The 21,793-nt window shown below is 32.3% G+C and overlaps 1 protein-coding gene across 1 annotated transcript in view; it reads left to right on the plus strand.

Annotated features, from left to right (window-relative positions):
- Window positions 1-21,080, plus strand: part of LOC126886954 (transmembrane and ubiquitin-like domain-containing protein 1) — a 113,665-nt gene extending 92,585 nt beyond the window's left edge. Inside the window, exon 6 of the mRNA XM_050654142.1 lies at window positions 20,762-21,080. Coding sequence (XP_050510099.1) covers window positions 20,762-20,924 — 163 coding nt within the window. The 3' untranslated portion in view covers window positions 20,925-21,080. The remainder of the gene's footprint in view (window positions 1-20,761) is intronic.
- Window positions 21,081-21,793: the final 713 nt, after the last annotated feature.

Consider the following 21,793-nt stretch of genomic DNA (forward strand, 5'->3'; position numbering starts at 1 on the left):
AAAGTCAATAGATGTCGCTAGAACCTCAAAAAAGAATTCTACAAACTCATTCTTTTAATGGTTATTGAAATCAGTTTTTTGCGTCTCCTGTAAAATTTGTTAATTTGGATTTGGGCATTTTTCATATGAGGCCGACGATATTACCTTTTTTCGTTTCTTCCTCCTGCTGATAACTATCTCCAACTTAATTTTCTCTCTGGGTTACTGTTGGTAATCTGCTCACTTATTGCGCTGCTTAAAGGGAGTTAAGGAACTCCTGTCTTTCCTCTTACGGTTTTCCACTGTAATCACTAATCTATACCACAACAATACCCTGGTAACCACGGTTTTCTTGTTTTCTCTACCTTTTCTAACACTCCGACAATATTTTAAATTCTTACATGGATTCTCTTTAGTCTGTACATTTATAAGCGTATCAGTATAAGCTTAACTCTCTTTCTTTTTTTCTTTCTTTCTCCCCTTTCTTGTACCCTATCAGGGTGTCGGATTTGGGATCGCTATTTTAATTTACATTCACCCATCTCTTCCATTCTTTTCTGTTTTCCGCCATTATTTTTAATTCCTCGAGTGATTTTCCTTTAACTTTTCCCGCCTCTACTATTTGCTGTATCCATTTTTTCCTTGGTCTGCCTCTTTTTCTTTTTGCAATGTTCCTTGCTTCGTGGATTCTTCTCGTAATTCTGTTGGGTTGCATCCTCATCAAATGCCCATACCAATTCATTTGTCTCTTTTTTAGTTTATTCATTATTGGTTCTGGGTTGGCCATTCTCCTAATAGTCTCGTTGCTTAATCTATCCCATTTTGTCTTTCCAACTATCCTTCTTAAATGTCTCATCTCCATTGCATTTATTCTGCTCTTATTTTTTTCCAGAATTGTCCAGTTTTCACTTGCGTAGAGCACAGTCGGTATCACTATTGTGTTATATATGATTATTTTTGTCTCTCTTGCAAGTTCTCTTTTCCCCAGTATTGGGGCTAAGGCATAGTATAGCTTGTTTGATTTCTTTGCTCTATTTGTTATTTCCCAGTCTATTTTTCCGTCGTTAGTAATGATACTTCCCAGGTATTCGTAAGTTGTAACTATTTCCAGTTCTGAGTTTTTGCATTTTATCTTTATTTCATTATCTTCTTTGCCGTTGATTATCATTATCTTACTTTTTTCCTCGTTTATTTCCATTTTTAGCTCTTCTATTTTCTCTACCCATATATCCATTAGTTTCTGCATTTTGTTCTCGGAATCTGCTATTAGTACTATGTCGTCCGCATACATTAAGGACTCTATTGTTACCGGTTGTAATCTATGGTATCCGATTATTGTCTGTAGTTGGTTGGTTCTTGCTCTAGTTTTTCTTATTACATAATTCATTCATTACGATTATGAATAGCAAAGGGCTGAGACTATCTCCTTGTTTAATACCTCTATTCCAATTAAATTCATCTGATCGTTCCCCTGCTATTTGTACTCTTCCTTTTACCTCTTTGTAAGTACTTTCTATAATTTTTATCAATCCGTTTGGTACATTTATTTTCCTCAAGCATTCCCCTATAATTTGTCTTTCTATCGTGTCAAATGCTGCTCTTAGGTCTATGAATGCTAATACCAGTTTTCCCCCCGTGTCTAAGCATCTTTCGATTAGGTTCCTGATGGTATATATGTTGTCATTTGTTTATCTTCCTGTTCTAAAGGCCGCTTGTTCATCTCCCAATTTCATTTCTACTTCGTGCCTTAGTCTTTTCTCTATTATTTTCGTATACATTTTAAAGCATACCGATGACAGATATATAGCTCTGTAGTTTTCGCAGTTTATATGTTCTCCTTTTTTGTATATTGGTACAATTATGTTATTCTGCCAGTCTCTAGGGATTGTTTGTTTTTCCTACGCCTCTTTATATATTGTCCATAGCCAGTTTATTCCCTCTTCTCCCATGTATTTTACCATTTCCGGTTCAATTTCATCATCTCCTCCTGCCTTGTCTATTTTTATGTTTGATATTCCTTCTATTACTTCTTCTCTACTTATTTGGTCTATCTCTGTGTTTTCTTGGCCTTCATTTATTACATTGTCAACCTGTGTTACTTCGTATCAAATTTTTCCTCATAATATTCTTTCCATATCCTAGCTATTTGTTCTGGGTTTATTTGAATTTGCGTTGATGTATCTCTTACTGCATTTATCTCCTTTCGTTTTCCCCCCTTCATGTGTCGTATTGTCGTCCAAAAGTTTCTATTATTTGTTATATATCCTTCTTGTAGTTTTTCTCCAAATTCTTTCCATGATTTTGCTTTTGCTTGTGTGACTGTCTTTTTTACCATTCGTCTCTGCTTGTAATATTCTTCTTTATCTTCTTCTAATCCCGTTTCGATGTATTTTTTCCATTCCATTTTCTTCTTTTTTATTTCTGTTTTCACTTCTTTATTCCACCATCTTGTCCTTTTCAATTGATTATTACATTTTTTGATTCCACATACTTCAGCTGCTGTTTTCTTTAATACTTCCCTGTAAGTTTTCCATCTTTCTTCCATTGTCCATGTTTCTTTTTGGCACTCTATCTGCCTCAATCTTTTATGGGTTTCCTTGTTGTAAAGTTCTCGCACTCGTTCTATCTTTAGTTTGTTTACTTTTACTTTCTTGTACTCTTTTCTTTCCACCTCCTCTATTTTTTCATCCTTCAGTTTTGCAGTGACAAGCCTGTGTTGTGTGGACAGCTCCGGCTCTTTTTCCGTTAAGATATTTTGTATTTTTTGTTCCAAATTTCTCGTATATACTATATAGTCGATTAAACTCTTTGCATTTCTCTCTTCAGCCACAAATGTATATTTGTCTTCAATGGTTTGTTCACTGAATGTGTTTCCTATTATCAGGTCATTCGTTTGGCAGAATTCTAGCATTTTAATTCCGTTTCTATTTAATGTTTCTTCCCCATATTGTCCAATACATCCTAATCCCCTATTAACGTCCTTACGTACTCTAGAATTCCAATCTCCTAAAATTATTATTTTTTCTCCTGTCTCTCTTAACTTATCTAATGTATATTGGAGTTCGTTGTAGAATTCTATCATAGCCTCTTCTTCACTACCTTCTGTTGGTCCGTATATTTGTATTATCCCCATCTTATCTTTTAGTTCTATTTGGGCTGTAATTATTCTAGATGATACTGCTTCGTAATTTGTTATCCTTGATTCTTTTCTTTTATTCACCATTATACCAACTTCTTCGTTTGCTCTTTGTCCCTGCAGTACTAGGGAATATAGGCTATATTTCTCGTTGATATCTATATGTCCTCTGCCTATCTTTTTTGTTTCGCTTATTCCCAATATTTGTACATCCATTTTTTCCATTTCTTCTGTAGCTTCTATTTCCTTGCCTGTTAGAGATGTCACATTCCATGTCGCTATTCCTATATGATTTGTCTCGTTATGATGTATTTCCTCATTACCGTTTTCTTCTTCTCCATTACTAGTATTATCGTTGATTTCATGCTCCCTGAACCTTTTCTAACACTCCGGCAACATTATTTTAAATTCTTGCATGGATCCTTTTTAGTCTGTACATTTATAAGCGTATCAGTATAAGCTTAACTCATATCTTTATTACTAATTGTTTTGTTTTAAATTATTTTCCAGTTTTATGCGTGGTTTAACATCTCAGTAGTTAGTTTGTATTACATCACATTAGAACTCTCAACGTTTGAATGTATTTGTAGACTTTTATTCTTGCCTATTTAGTAAATTAGTAGATTTGATTTTTCAGGCTGATGTTTTAAATTAAATCGATACTTTTTTCTAATTGAAATGTTTGTCTTTAGTTTCTATTTTATGGATGGCCCTTCGTTATGACCTTTGAAAATGCATCATTTATTTGTACTGATGATGAATAGTTTAAAAAAATCTGAACAATTTAAGATTTCTTTTTAAGTACTAAATGATGCTATTATAAGGATGCTATATATGGATAAAGGGTAAGGTCTCATGTTATTTCTACTACGAGTGGAATGGTACAACTACATTATTGTTCGCAACATAAACGCAATACATAGCATATGCTAGTGTGATGTCACGTAGTAAATTTTGGTAACTTGATTCTAAACAAACTGAATTATATTATGCTATTTCCACGTCAGTTTATTTTGGAATCTTCAGAAAAGAAAAAAATATTTTCACTTTTATAATTTTTTATTTTCTTTTAAAAAATTATGTAGCTTTTGTTATGTGTTGTGTAACAAAAAGATTCTAATGAAAGTGTACCAACGAATATGCCGACACTGTGACGAGTATTGTAACAAAAAAGGATATTAAAAATGGATATATCAGGGAAGTCTCGGGATAGCACCACATAGCGTGAATGAGGGAGCATACGTTAAGAGGGTTATGGCACGTTCAACTTGAGATACTAATCACCCAATACAAAGAATTGCAGAGATGTAAGTTCCTGGAAGCAGCAGGAGAAAAATACCTAGAGGAGACGCTTAGGCAGGAGATGTTATTAAAATTGATATTGATATTAGCCAAGATAGAAGATTATGGAGAAATGTAATTAGGGAAGCCGACCCCACATACAGGGTGGGGCATTAGTGTGACAAAGTCTAATTACTCGTTTGTCGTAAGAGATATGAAAAAAAAATGATTTAGATAAAAGTTGGGGCACAGATAGGACCATAATTTAAAAATATTTTCAAATATACAGGGGCGTGCGTATTGACAGGGTGACACAAACTTATGTTTTTTTAAATGGAACACCCTGTATATTTTTACATTTTTGGATTCTCCCCAATGTTTTTTTATTTAAAATATAGGGTTTTGTAATATTATACGAGGTAGTTTAAAAGATAATTACGTTTTTTTGTTAATTTCGTAGCAATATTTACACCCTGTAGAATTGTAGTGATTTGACATCAAATTTTTATTTTATGTTCAAACGATTTTTAATATAGTCTACCGTTGTTAAACATTAACAGTATAGTGAAATGTTTAATTTTAGTATACAGGGTTGGCCGAAACTCGGAATGGGTACTTTCTGAGTTTTTTTAATGAAACACCCTGTATTTTAGTATTGTAATTTCTTAAACATTCTCTATACCTAAGTGCTTTAATTTGTAAGTTATTCGTGATTCTTTAAGCCAAACATTAATTGCAACAAAAATTACGTGACATTTTATTAGGTGGCCGTGAAAATATCCAATCAAAAATAGTTTTTCGAAAAAAAAAATACATAATAATCTAGCTTGATCCGTAATTGATTAATATTGGATGAGATATCCAAATACATTCGTAGTTAAGTTTGTTGGTGCGCAAAATATTAATAAAAACATACAAAATTCTCCCTAGTTGGCTATGACACAAAATTTGCTTAAAAATTTGACATTATACTATTTTTATAGTTCCAGTTGCTTTGTTACCATTACTAATATGAATTTCTCTAATCAGGAACTGATTAATAAGATTTTTGTGCTAGTGGAGTATAACAAAATTGTGCTACTAGCAATAAGAATTTTTCATCAGAAATTCGCTGATAGACGACAACCAAGAAGAGAAACGTTTGAAAATATACTAGAACGGTTTTAACGGACTGGACACTTAGATTATGATAAATCTGATAGAACAAAAACTATTGTAAATGAAGAAAACAGGAATTAAATGTAATCCTTAGTGTCACTGAGAATCTGCATATTAGTACAACCGTTCTTACAATCTAAGTAGCTAGTCTGTTGAGGCCGTTTTAGTATACTTGCAAAAGTTTCTCTTCGTGGTTGTCGTCTATCAGGGAATTGCTGATGATAAATTTTTATTGCAAGTAGTTCATTTTTGTTATACTCTCCTAACACAAAGCCATTTTAATCAGTTCCTCATTAGAAAAATTAATATAAGTAATGATAATAAATCAACTGAAACTATATAAATAGTATAATGTCAAATGTTTAAGCAAATTTTGTGTCATAGCGAACTAGGGAGAATTTTGTATGTTTGATTAATATTTTAAGCACCAACAAATTTAACTACGAATGCATTTGGATATCTCATCCAATATTAATAAATTAAGGATCAGGCTAGATTATTATGTATTTTTTTTTCGAAAAATTATTTTTGATTGGATATTTTCACGGCCACCTAATAAAATTTCGCGTAATTTTTGTTGCAATTAATGTTTGGCTTAAAGAATCACGAATAACATACAAATTAAAGCACTTAGGTATAGGGAATGCTTAAGAAATAAAAAAGTACCATAAAATATCATTTCATTACAATACTAAAATACAGGGTGTTCCATTTAAGAAAACTCAGAAAATACTCATTCCGAGTTTCAACCCATCCTGTATACTAAAATTAAACATTTTGCTGTACTGTTAATGTTTAACAATAGTAGACTATATTAAAAATCGTTTAAACATAAAATAAATATTTTATGTCGAATCACTACAATTCTACGGGGTGGGGTGTAAATATTGCTACGAAATTAACAGAAAAACGTAAGTATCTTTTAAACTAGCTCGTATAATATTACAAAACCCTATATTTTAAGAAAGGAAACATTGAGGAGAATTCAAAAATGTAAAAATATACAGGGTGTTCCATTTAAAAAAACATAATATTGTGTCACCCTGTCAATACGGACGCCCCTGTATATTTGAAAGTATTTTTAAATTATGGTACTATATGTGCCCCAACTTTTACCTAAATAACTTTTTTCGTATCTCTTACGACAAACGAGTAATTGGACTTTGTCACACTAATGTACAAAGAGAATGGTGAAGATGTTTTGAAAAAATGTCAATAATCTATCATCTATCGAGTTCATTTTTGCTGCATTTATGCTACTTTCGTGTCTTTTATTTGTATCCAAATCTAACTTGCATTAATTGTGTTGGTACTGGGATTGTGTTATATGCACGCAACTTGTACGCCAGTCAATGGGAGCAAGAATAGGATATTACCTCCGAATTCTATCCTACTGCATGGATTTTAATAAAATTTTGGGCCTAGCGTCTACTTATCTCCTAATTCAAAGTCTACCCTATGCCTATGTGTTCTTTTATCTTGGGGTGGTTCCCACCCCTTCTTAGGGGTAGAAAATTTTTTGGTTAAAATTACCACGGAATTCGCTAGAGAACCTAATTCTAAGCAAAAACTGTTCTATATATTTTTTTGAAAACTCAATACTTTTGAGATATTCGTGGTTGAAAATTGGCCATTTTCATTGAAACATAATACCTTTTCGAACGGTTTTTTGCGAATACCTTAAAAACTATGCATCTAACTAAAAAAACTATATTAAACATTTTTGTAGGTTAAAAAAAACAAAGAGACACTTGCCTTCATAAATCTTCTAGTTATAATACAAAAAGAGATGGTGAAAATAGTTTGTTTTTTGGTACATTCTCAAATTGGTGTATTCAACTTGAAATAACAGAGAAACGGCCGATTTTAGGTGTATAATGCTACTAATGCATTTTGTAGTGCTTGAAAAGACCTTTAAAATGAACTATATGAAAGGTCCATTTCATTAAAACTAGCGAGATATGCTGCAAACAAAATTGATAACTAATGTATTTTAAGAAAAAATGAGAAGTAATTTTAACCCCCATCCACCAAAATGTAAATGCATGGTTTTCCTTCTACAATACCTTTTAATATAGTGTTATTTCTATGTATGTTCAAAAAGTTGGACGGGTTTAAAATGAATGGTTTTTGAAAAAAAAAAGATCAAATTATAGACCGCATTTTTAAATTTTCTTAAAAATCTTCCTTTTTCTCCATGTAACTTGAAAATGATAAGAGATACAGTAATGAAAAATAAAAAAGAAATTTTTATCTGAAAAAGTCCTACATTTTTGTATGGTATCTTTTTTTCGTATCTCTTATCTTTTTCGAGTTACATGGAGGAAAAGAAGATTTTTAAGAAAATTTAAAAATGCGCTCTATAATTTGATCTTATTTTTTTCAAAAACCATTCATTTTAATTCAGCCCAACTTTTTGAAAATAGAAATAACACTATAATAAAAAGTATTGTAGAAGGAAAACGATGTATTTAAATTCTGATGGATGATGGGTTAAATATATTTCTCATTTCTTCTTAAAATACATTAGTCATTAACTTTTTTGCAGAATATCTCGCTTAGTTTGCATGTGATCGACAATTAGTATTGCTCATTTTAAAAGATCTTTTCAAGCACTACAAAAGTTATCAGTATCATTGAACACCTAAAATCGACAGTTTCTCTGTTATTTCAAGTTGAATACACCGATTTGAGCATTCAGCAAAAATACAAACTTTTCTTACCTACCATATCCCTCTTTGTATTTTAACTAGAAGATTTATGAAGGAACGAATCTCTTTGTTTTTTTACAACCTAGAGAAATATTTTATATAGCTTTTTTGTTAGATGCATAGTTTTTAAGGTATTCGCAAAAATTTGTCCGAAAAGGTGTTATTTTTCAATAAAAATGGCCAATTTTCAACCACGAATAACTCAAACACATTGAGTTTTCAAAAAATAATCATAGATCAGTTTTTGCTTAAAATTAGGTTCTCTAGCCTTTTCCGTGGCTATTTTAACCAAAACATTTTTACCCCCGAGAAGGGGTGGGAACCACCCCCAAGATAAAAGCGCACATCGGCAATGGGTAGACTTTGTTTCTTGAGCTATTCCCTACTTACTGTGAAAATATCAAGTAAATCGATGTAGTAGGATGGAATTCGGAGCCAAATACCCTCATTGACTGCCCTATTAGTTTTTGGTTGATTTTCTTTTTATTTCTCGATCCTTTTTTTGTACTATTTGCAATTTCTAAGTCTAGCTTTCCATCGTTTTATAAAATGTTACCCAGATACTCGTAGGCTCTTGTCACCATCTCTAATTCTTGTCTTTTACATAACACTCTGGGTTTCATCTCCAATATTCTTTTCCTGGTGACCCTTTGTCATAGTCTTGCATTTGTTAATGTTTATTTCTAACTTCACTGTTTTCTATTTCTTCATTCCATATATCAATTATTAGTCGCTGCATCATTCTCTGGTTATCCGTTATGAGTACCAACAAGTGCCAGGTCGTGTGCATGCAATAATCCTTAGATGAACTTTGATGTGATGCAAGGGAAAATGTGAATTATTAAAAATCAACTTTAATTACAACATTTTATATTCTGACAGAAAATTATAACCTAACCTAACTTATCCGTTGACAATCGACATAATTCTTTTCTTCTTCTTTTATAATATACTACAATACCTCCCCACTACAAGTTTAAACGCACAGGAGGTTTTATATTTCTTTTTGGCCTACTCGGAACTTCTGCCACACTTCCTTTGGTCTCTGGTTTCACATTACCCTCACTAACCACTGTTTCACTTGCTACTGCATTACCAGACTCTTCAAAATTTCTCGCTTCCATATCACTTTGTTTTAACACTTCCCCTTCTGTTAAAGCTGCGAAGGGTTCAACACTGCTACTAATTCTATTATTATTATTAGTTACATCAGTTACAATGGTTTCATTAAGACTCTCATAGTTAGAATCAGAACCCTTATCTCTCAAAATCTGGTCTAAATGTCTTTTCCAAATTAAACCCTCGTGTGTTAACTTACACAAATATATCCTGTCACCTACAATTTCATCTATTATTGCTTTTGCCCATGTTTTACGATTAGGATAACGATAATCTCTACAAAGAACTTTATCCCCCACTTGAAAAGTTTCAATTCGTCTATTACTGTTTAATTTATTACTATCTATTGATTTAGAACTCTGATTCCCACTACCTGTCCACAACAAATCTAATCGAGTTTTAACTTTATGTTTAAATGCAAGACTGGAGGGTGATACACCTGTAGTACAGTGTACTGAATTTCTATAATGGAACAAAAATTTACTGATTACAGTTTGTAATGAATTATTACAGTTGTCATCATCCTTCAATCCCTTCAAAACAGCATTTTTAAATGTCTTAACAAAATTCTCTGCAAACCCATTTGTTGCTGGATGATATGGTGGTGACGTAGAGTGTTTGATACCGTTATTATGTAAAAACCGTGAAAACTCACCTGATGAAAATTGAGGGCCATTGTCTGTAACAACTACTTTAGGTAACCCAAACCGAGCAAAACAATCTCTAAATTTTTCAATAGTCTCCGCAGCAGTTAAATTATTCATAATATATGCTTCTGGCCATTTTGTAAAAGTATCGATGATTATCAAAATCATTTTATTTCTTATGGGACCTAGAAAATCAGCATGCACCCTCTCAAACATACATGTTCCCTTTTCACATGATATAAGCTTAGCTTTACTTGGTTCTGATCTCAAACCTAAACAAATTTTGCAACTATTTACATAAGATTCAATATCTGTATCTAAAGTTGGCCACCAAAAATAAGCTCGTGCATTTGCTTTCATCTTGGAAATTCCTTCATGTGTATTGTGTAACTCTAACAGCAATTGTTTTCGTAACTTTGTTGGCACAACTACTCGAAATCCCCACATAATCACCCCCTTCTCCACAGATAGTTCCTCTTTTCTATTAAAAAACGGTTTCATTATCTCATCTGTTGTCTCTGGGAATCCATACCTAATATGGTTAAACAAACGACCCAACACCGGATCAGTCCTGGTTTCTGCCCTTACCTTGAGGGTATCGATTGGAGCTAACCCTTCTATAAAATGTAGATAATCAACATCTTCCTCTTTTTCTCTTACTGTCTTCTCTAGAGGAAGTCGACTCAACGCATCTGCCTGCACATTGTCAGCTCCTTTAATAAATTTAAAAACATAATCAAATCCTGATAGAAACAATGACCAACGTTGTAATCTTGCTGAGGCCATTTTGGGGACACCTTTAAACTCGCCAAAAAGTGCCTGCAGGGGTTTATGGTCACTCAAAATTTCAAACTTTCTACCTGCTAAATAATGATAAAACTTCTGTACTGCCCAAACAACTGCTAAGGCTTCTTTATGGACCATTGCATAATTTCTCTCTGCCTTATTTAGGACCCTCGATATAAAACAAACTGGGCGTTGTGATCCATCTGGCAACACATGCAATAATGCCGCACCTAATCCATATTCTGAACTGTCACAAACTAGTCTAATAGGTTTATTTTGATCAAAATGCATTAAAACCTGACTCGAAGTTATCTCCTTCTTAATAGCATCAAATGATTTTTGACAATTATCTGTCCATAAATATTTGCTATTTTTTTCTAAAAGTTTATACAATGGATTCACCCTATCTGCTAAATTTGGAATAAATTTAGAATAATAATTTATCATACCAAGAAATGATCTTAACTCTGTCAAATTCTTTGGTTTTGGCAATTTCACAATTGCTTCTACCTTATTATTATCTGTTTCCAGCCCCCTATTTGAAATTTTATGTCCTAAATGAAAAATGCAATATTTAGCAAATTCGCATTTACTCAAATTTAATCTATATCCTGCTTTTAAAAGTCTCTCAAAAACCTCGGCCAAGTTCTCTAAATGTTCTTTGTTATCTTTCCCTGTAACTACTACATCATCTAAATAATTGACTGTACCCCTACATCCCTGCGAAACTTTCTCCACTATACACTGAAAAATAGAACAAGCTGGTTTTGTTCCATAAGGGAGTCTTTTAACTCTAAAAATTCCGTAAGGTGTGCTCCAAGATAGTAAATGTGATGTTTCAATATCTAATTCTAACTGATTATACGCATTTTTGAAATCTAGTTTAGTAAACTTTTCTCCACCTTTCAATGCCGCAAAAATATCTTCTATTAAAGGTAGTGTTTTATGCCTTTTTTCATTCTAAATTCTCATGATCTTGTGCCTCCCCACATATCTCTGCGGTACGTACTTTATATCACCTGTACTAGTTTTCCTGCTACTACTAGCTCCTACATTGTGTTTCACATTACTTTCCTGTTTCAGAAATACAACAAACACGCTATCAAAAATCTAAATTCCAACGTCCAATGTGGGAATCAACCAGTCTTTCGTCATATTGGGCTTCTTTGTTGAATTTATTGTATATTAGGAAGACATGCGGCTTAATTTCATGGTTTTAACTGATATGATTACAAAGGAGACATAATCTTAAGGGGCTATCCTAGTGTAAAATTTAGAAATTCATATACTTTTTTGGGAATTTTTAAAATAAAAAGTACTGTACCAATTATTTTGAAAATTTGCGTGAGCATTTACTATAAAAATAAGTACATATAAAACAATTTTCATAAAAAAAATATTGAAAATTAAACGATTTATGCGCCATCTACTGGCACCGTGAAAATAAAAACATAGCTCCACTGCTGCAGTGATTGGGACTAATAGAGACCCTGAAACATAAAATTTCAAAGTTATTATTGAAATATAAGTTATTTTCTATACTATCAACTGGGGGTTTTTTGATCGGATAAAAAATGTCAATTTGCCGGTTTTAGAAACTGAAAATGTTTTAGCTAATTGCTATAGTATAAGGTATAGGATATGGTATAGGAAATAACTTATATTTCAATAACCACTTTGAAATTTTATGTTTCAGTATCTCTATTAGTCCCAATCATGGCAGCAGTGGGGCCATGTTTTTATTTTCACGGTGTCAGTAGATGGCGCATAAATCGTTTAATTTTCAATATTTTTTATGAAAATTGTTTTACATGTACTTCTTTTTATCATAAATGCTCATGCAAGTTTTCAAAACAATTGGTATAGTACTTTTTATTTTAGAAATTCTCAAAAAAAGTATATGAATTTCGTACTTTTACACTAGGATAGCCCCTTAAAATGAATTCGTGGATAATTCCGCACATGTGCAAAGGACCAAGAGAGTATATTATGTTTGTTTAGAATTAAATATCAAATACATTCTGGCGCCTTAACCTCACCACTAACGTGGCGATTCATTTAAAATACAAAAGACATGGCAGTTTTATTTAATTACTTTTATTTTTGTATGTGTATTGCTATCGATACCATTTTTGGGACAATGCGTGCTTTTGCAGTTAAAACGTTAACATCATTTGTTTTACAAGAGACTCGCAGAATCATTCACTGCCATTGAAGAATTGACTCTTGATTTTTCACTACAATATTTTGAGATCTTTGACAATAGATTAAAAATAGCATAGGAATGTTAAAATCATAATAAATTATATGAATAAAAAAATATTAAGGTGGTATGACACAATGTTAAAATTTATATAGTTTTTAGGTACAGTTACCGTCACTATTTCAAAACCAATCTTCAACTTAGTGGTATGTACGTGAACTGTAGACTTTCTATTTGAATAGTATCTAGTTAAAATTTCCAAAGAAAGTAGTATATTTTTTATAACTGTACTTAAAGGAGTCGATGTCATAACTTAGTTAGTAACTTGTTGTAAAAATTCGTTTTGCATAATAATTTTTGAACTTGGGTAGAAAATAACTATCAGAAACGATTAACTATGCAAAAAGCTTTATTTTAAACAAAATTTCATTGTCCGTACTGCTATAATTTTTAAATTAACTGTACCTAAAGGTAAAAATTATTGTTAAAAGCTGCAATCTGGGGATTTTGTTCATATTACAGCAATAAGTTGGCATTTTTCTAGTGATAAATTAGTTCCGCTGTCACTTAATAGATGAGAAGACGAGTTCACGTGTCATTTAGTAGATAGCAGCAGTGATGTATTAAATGGCGACAGATGCGCGTTTGCCGGATTTTAAGAAAATCTGCAAACAATTGAAAACGAGTTTTGTAACCACGGAAATACGATGAATCACGCGGTTTTGTTTAGAAAAGTGGCCCCACCCCCTCCCAGTACACATTTTGGGCCTTGTTTGACTTTCAATCATGATTGTATAACGTCACAGTGTCTTTACAATACAAATATACATATTTTATGCTTGAAACCGTGACGTTATACAAATGGTTGAAAGTTAAACTAGGCTCAAAATGTCTTAAAGTGTTTACTGGGGGATTATACTAGTTTTGACATAATACATAGATAACCTAAGCTCTAGTATGTTATGTGGGGCGTATCTAAAAATAATTTAAGTTTTATTCACTTTCTGGCAAATTTAATTTTTATAATAACGCAAATAATGCATTGTTGGGATACAATTAGCTTTTTGTAAAGACGATGACATCGACATTTTTACACACATTACACATGCCAATGGCCATTAGTATTTGTTGAGGCATTATCCTAATAAAAAAATTGTAGACAAAACAATATTATATAATCATTGATTAATTTATGTCAAATATTTCCGTAAGTGAAAAAAAAATATTGAAATTTACTGAAGTAATAATTAGATAAACCGATATGCAGACGATACAGTTGTGGTTGCTGGCAGTATTGATGAACTTCAGCATCTTATGGACAGGGTACCTACAAAGAGCGAGTGAAAAAAGAGAATTTAACCTTCAACATAAATAAAACAAAAATAGACAATGGTGAGCAAAACTCAAAAACCTGCCAGACAATTGAAAATAAAAAACCAATTCAACACGTAGAATTATATGTATACCTTGGAACAGTCGTCAACTCGAAATGGGATCAAAAAACCGAAATACGATGTAGAATTGAAAAGGCCAGAGCTACATTTAACATGAGAAATATATTCAATCATTGCGACATATCTGTCCCACTAAAAATGTGGCTGCTAAAATGCTATGTATTTCCAGTCTTGTTGTATGGAGCAGAGACCTGGACAATAACGGAAACATTATCGAAAAGGCTAGAGGTATTCGAAATGTGGGTGTACCGACGTATCCTCAAAATATTCTGGACGACTCACACCACCAACGAATAGGTATTGCGCCGAATGGGAAAGCAAAAAGAAATATCTTTCACAATTAAAAAACGAAAACGTGAACACCTCGGTCATATATTATGAGACATGATAAATATCGTATACTGCAGCTGATAATATAGGGTAAAATAGAGAGTAAACGTGGACCCGGAAGAAGAAGACACTCATGGCTTCAAAACTTACGCCAATGGTTTGGACTAACATCGATCGAGTTATGACACGCTGTAAACAAAATTAAAATTGCTATGATGATAGCCAACTTCCACAACGGACAAGGCACATGAAGAACAAGAATTAGAAATGAGATGAAAATGTAAAATTTTCCGAGGAAAAAAACTTCCCGTGTTGACATTCCAACATACAAATCAATGGTATCACCCTTCAGAGTTCCCAAAGCTTCATATACCTGGGCACAGAGCTAAACAGTCAGCTAGACCACTCAAAAAAATTAGAAGACGCATTGAAATAGCAAGATATGGCTTCATGAACATGCTTAAAATGCTCTGTAACCCCAAGCAATCAGTCACAATAAGATTGAGGACACTAAAGTGTTATGTGTGGTGTCTATTACTATATGGCTGTGAGACCTGGACATTAAAACAGTATGATGTCAACAAACTGAATTCATTCGAAATGTGGATGTACCGCCGAATGCTAAGAATAAGCTGGACCACCAAAACTACAAATGAAGAAGTACTGGAAATAATGAACACACGTCCTCAACTGGTCAATACAATCAAAATTAGAAAGACGGCATATCTAGGACACATAATGCGCCATAGGGAATTTGAGTAGCTTCAGGTAATATTAGAAGGCAAAATCGAAGGTAAAGGGGGCATAGGAAGAAAGAAAAAATCTTGGCTCCGAAACATCAGAGATTGGACCCACACAACAGAGAATGACTTAATACATCAAGCCCAGAACAGAGAGAAATTTGCCATATTGATCGCCATCCTCAATAGAGAAGGCACTTAGGAGGAGGAGGAGGCACTCTTGCGTTGCAAGAGACCCTAAGAGGTAGTTTTCTGTCCCGATTAAACCCCGATTAGCTAACCAGGACATAAAATACCGGTCCTAAGGCTCAAAGATAGATAGAAAGTAGCTTGTGAAGTGGTTACGATTGATTTGATTTAAGATGATAATTAGGGGGTGATTTTCCCGAGGTTTTTGACCAAAAAAAAAGGGACCAACTATATTTTGAGCATTTGCTTAGTTTTGATGCTTCAAACTAAAAAAAAAAAAACAAATAAATATTTTTTAAACACTTTAAAAAAGTTGTAATGACTTTTCCCCAAAAAAGTGCATCATTTTTTGGTTATTTCACGTTGAAATGTTCACTTTGAAATGGAATTTGGCGGATATGAAACTATTTTTTGTTAGCTACAACTTTGTTTCAACTGGGTCCATAAAGTTCATAATATATAGACCTGGATCCCGCGTATCTAAAAAAAGTTGATTAATAGCAAGCTCAAAATTTGTTAATAGCTTAACGGTGTCTAGTCGGACAAACTTTGATGTATGGTAACACTGGAACAGGGGAAGTTTTATTTGTGGAACAGCTTAAAAATTTGGAACGTCAGACTACGAAAACGTTCCATGTATTTTGTCGGACAGAACTTCCAATTGATTTGTTAGCATTTCATTAAACTTTCATGTAAAAATCAGACTGGTGTTTATCACCAACTGTGTATTTTAATGAGTGGAACACGAAGAACATGTCAAATGACAGTAATCAAGTCGGTTAGTAATAGCAGTCTGATGTTTGCATGAGAGTTCAATGAAAGGGTAACAAATCAATTGGATGTTCTGTCCGACAAAATACCTGAGACGTTTTCGTAACCCCCTGTTACGAAGTTCCCCTGTTCCAGTGTTCCCTCCCATACATCAAAGTTTGTCCGACTAGACACCATTAAGCTATTAACAAATTTTCAGCTTGCTATTAATCAACTTTTTTTTGGAACGCGGGATCCAGGTCTAATACACCATTTTTTTATACTTTTTTAGAAGCTACATATTTTTGTTAAGAATGTTTTTTTCGGATAAAATACTTACTTTTTGAGTTATTTGTAAAAGCCGCCTAAAAACGTGTTTTTTACTCGCAAATAACTCGAATATTAATTTAGTGAAAAAATCCTATAGAACAAAAGTTGCTTAGAATTAGTCAGTTTATCTATTTTCAGACTTATTTTGAACGTATATTTTTTCACCCCCGAGATGGGGTAAAACTCACCCTCAGGGCAAAATCTTACATCGGCACACTATCACTTTTCTTGGTTGACATGTTACCTATGTGTATGCCATATTTCATGTTAATCCAAGCGATTATTTAAAATTTAGAGCAAAAACTGTGATTCAATGTATATATTTACTACTTGTATTTCAAACAATTTCAAAATTCTTTATCAGTTTAAAATAGCTATTTGTATAACAAGGGAGGAAAGTGCTACTTTTCCTCCCGAGAATGAAGTTTACTGCCCGACGCGTAGCGGAGGGCAGTAATCATTCAAGGGAGGAAAAGGCACTTTACTCCCATGTTATACATATGGTTTTTCCACCTTCCTCAAATAACAAGTCATTTTTTTATTTTTACTTAATTTATTTATGTAACTAACCAACAAAATTTATTAGAACTAAAACTAGCAAGTAGGTACAATATAACTGTCAACTGTCAAATATAAGTCAAATTATTAATGTAAACATTGTTAAATCAAAATAACAATTTACTGTTTTTTACCATTCTGCAAAATAATTCTGTTTTATAAATAAACGTTAAATGTATAGATACTTACGTAATAGAAAATAGATATTGTACAGGGCGTCAATAAGTTATATTTCATGAATGACGTCACTTTTACTTTTCCTCCCTAGGGAGGAAAAATATTTTCCTCCCTAGGGAGGAAAAGTACAACTTTGCTCCCTACAATCAGGTCCGGAAAAGTATACTTTCGGTAGAGGTAGGTGGAAATAAATATTTTTGACCAGGTAAAGAATTAATAATTGTCACAAAATTACAAATCACATTATTACAAATATAATCTAAATACAATAAGTGATACAATATTTCCAAACGAAACGTTTTGTATCTATTAGCATTGTTTAAAAAAAAGATAAAAATTTGTCTAGTTATACAATGCTATCTATTAATAGTAAGAATTTACCATTTCCAGGTAAAGAATTAAACACCCTCATCTGTAAATACAATAAAAGTACGATTGAAGGCGAACGGTACCGATCGATCGGTAACGATCATAAGTTCTATTTAGTACTTGGCAATGGCAACAGCGCCGTCGTTAATAGAATTAAAATTCGTCGTTATTAAAATGTTCGAATATATATACGTGCTGCCATCTACTGAAAGAATTGTTAAACGTTTAGTTCCTTTGATCACCAACCATTTTGACTGTGGCGTTTACATACCCCCTTAAGATAGAAAAGTAAGCCCAACGTTTTTTTTTATTGTATCCCTATGAGCATTCGAGAATCTGGTCAAATTTGGAGCGCTGTAAAACCTAGATAAATAAATAGAATTAAACAACTTTACAGTGGAAATTGTTCGCTGAAAAACCCTCTACAAAATTGCTTTGTTATTTTAACGTAAAATGAACTGAAAAAAAGTTATAACCTCCAAAAGGAAACCTATTAAAAAATTTTTACTTATTTTTGTTTATATCTTTTTTGTTGGCCACTTGACGATAAAAAGTAATAGAAACAAAATTGTAGAAAATTTAATTTGCTACATTTTATGTGTTATTAGATTTTCCGTAAGGTTTGTAGTTTACGAGATATAGCGCAAAACCCCTTTGCACCCCTTTTCCAAGATGGTGGCCGGGGGACAAAGGTGGCGACCCCAAAAACTTAAACTTAAGCTTCTACTGATCCCCCCTACACATTAAAAAAAAATAAAATTGACTCCTCTAACGAATGCAAGGAATGGCCTAAAAAAATGTAACATTTCAATGGACTATTAATCCTATACCTATAATTCTTATGATTTTACCACTATTATTGCTTGGATCTTTTCCAAATTCTTCCTTTTAGAACATAAATGCTATTCCGCAGTGTACTTTTTGGACTAGTATTGTTATAAGTATTGTCATAGTATTATTTATTTAGTGTAGATGTAACGTACTTTAGGAATTCATGCACAATTTGGTCTTCTCAAATAAATAATTATAAACATAATTACAACAGCAACTTGATTATAATTACTAATTTGACTTGCCAACTCGCTTTGTAGTAATATTTTTATTACGGTAATGGATTAGATGAAACACCAAATACTACTATTTTCTAAATTTTCACAAATATTATTCTTAGTTTACATCCCTGTACCTGCTTCCACGCATAAAAAGCTCCACAATCTTGTTTATCTGCATCAACAATTAGAACATAAAATATGCAGATAACATAGAACTATGATATCGCAATTACATATAAATGGATAGCTTTTTATAGGATCGACCAGTAATCTAAACAAGTACAAATACATAACAAATAATAAAGGAAAATAAAAATAAATGATTTCGTTTTGATTCAATTTTGATTCAATTCGAGTCTCTTGCCATCCCCTGACACGTGACACGTGTTTCTAGATTTACCCGTTACCAAAGAGGCTTATTGCAAGAAGACTGAAATCATCTATATAAATAAAAATGAATGTTTGTATGTATGTATGTATGTACCTTATAGACTCGCAAACTATGCATTTCATCATATGATGACCTTAATCAAAGTTGTTGTACATGATCCCGGGAAGGTTTCTGAGTTGGTACGACCAACCTAAGTGAAAGGGGGCTTCCCACCCCCATAATTATTTTTTATTTTTTTGGACAAACTGTTTTTTCTTAATTTTGTATGATGTAAAACCAAAATATACATTCAACCCTAAATTTTCACTTTTCTGTCTCCAACCGTTATTTCTTAATAGCTATCTAAATATTGCCTCTTCTATTTAAATAAAAATGAATGTTTGTATGTATGTATGTACCTTATAAACTCGCAAACAATGCATTTCATCATATGATGACCTAAGCAAATTTTACGTTTCCCGGAGTTGAATTAAATAAATTGTGCGATATTGTAAGATTTGTGAAAAGTAAAGACGATTATAGCTGGGGTATACCTAGAGACAAGAAGATACAAAGACAATAACGAAAATATTACGATAGAAGTTAACAGGCAGCCGAAAAAAAGGAAGGTCCAGATCGAGATGGTTGTTTGACGTAGAAGACGACTTGAAAACTATGAATGTAAAACAATAGATAAAAAGGACAAAAGGAAGGTTTAAATGGAAGACAGGCAAAGACCCATCCATGGTTATGATGTCAAAAGAAGAAGAATAATTAAAAATACATACACTACTTAATTTTCTCACTTTTATCACCTACCCCCATTTTTTAATAGTCATATTAGTAATTTAATAATTTTTAACCGTGTTCGATAATTGACCAATTATGACTAGACCAGTAATCCCCACCAGGCGTCTACCGGTGTCACTTCTTACTCAGTAAACAGCAATATATTTGTTTATGTATGTATCGAGCGTAGTAGTGACGTTTTTAAAAGTTTTTTGGGAATTTACAATAATGCTATGGTCTACTTTAGTCTACTATATGATCCTACTGATCATGGAGATCAGAACCCAAGATCCGGTAATAAATCACGGGGTTTCCAAATTCGTCAACAATCAAAATCTTTGTGAAAAAATCAATCACAATCACATTTTGGTATACAGTTGAAGCATGGACGTTAAAAAATCAGACTTACATAGCTCGTATTACAAATGAAGAAGTGATGGAAAGATTGAACAAAGAATAGGAAATAGTACAATGAGGTGGAAAAGAAAGAAACGAGTTTTTTCGTTAATATCACCCTGTATAATAAATGATGTGAAAATTTAGAAAGCAATAGCTGGAAGTGTTTGATTTTTAAAATAAACTTTAATTGCATGTTGTTTTAGTATACCCCCAATTAATCGAAACATTTTTTAGGTACGTCTATGCTCACTTGTACACAGTAACAGCTACAGTAGGCTTGATTTTAATAACTGGTATTTTTACCATAGTTTTAGTAGGAATGTACTTTCCAGACACTGAACAGTTCCCAAATCCTGCGTTTCACATAAGGGAGAGAACGACGCCACAAACGGAGTAAAAAATAATGTGCTTAAGTTGTTTTTTTTTCTATTTAATATTTCACTTTTTACTTTGTGATCAGGAACATGTTGAGTTTATATTATAAACTTTGTATAATATTATTTAAGTTGAAATTTTATATTTTAGTTACTTATAAAATAAATTATTTATTAATTATTACTTTTTTATTACTATTTATTGCTTTTGTTTTGTAGGTTATGTTTCTATTTACAACAATAACTAAAAATAGGAGAAATTATTTTCTTCTATTCTGTATTAGTTCTAAATGCTGTAACATGCCCCAAAAGAGGGTGACATTTGTATAACATGAAAAGGGAATAGAATTTTGACAAGATGTTGTAATGTCATATTAGGGGATGTTACACAATGAAGGAGATCTACTAGTTGTTCAGAATCGTAAGAGATGTGGGGTGGATTTTTAAGGGATGTTGTTAGCTTAGAAATGAAAAAACATAGAAAAATCAAAGTAAGGATGTCAAAAAAAAAATAAAATATTGGGCGCCACTGGTTACCTTATGGGAACCAAAAATATACAAAAAATAGAAATATTAAAAGAAAGATAGCTAAATCAAAATAAAACAAAAACATAGTCAAAATAAAAAAATATGTAAAATATTTTTATATGAAAACAAATATGGTGTGAAAACAAATATATCGTGACTTACCTTATCTACTCTATACTCAGCCAATTCTTTATTGTTCTTACGATACAAGAGAGAAGGAAAAGAGAAATAATAAGATTGTATTTTGAAAATCAAACCTTATTTATTAGAACAAAAAAAATGAATTTATGAATTTGTGATCTCATGGTGTTACAAATTGAGATCGAGATTACCTGACAAAAAAAAATGAAAGAAAGTTCTACAT

The sequence above is a fragment of the Diabrotica virgifera genome, chromosome 6 (assembly GCF_917563875.1).
Source record: "Diabrotica virgifera virgifera chromosome 6, PGI_DIABVI_V3a".
NCBI lineage: Eukaryota > Metazoa > Arthropoda > Insecta > Coleoptera > Chrysomelidae > Diabrotica > Diabrotica virgifera.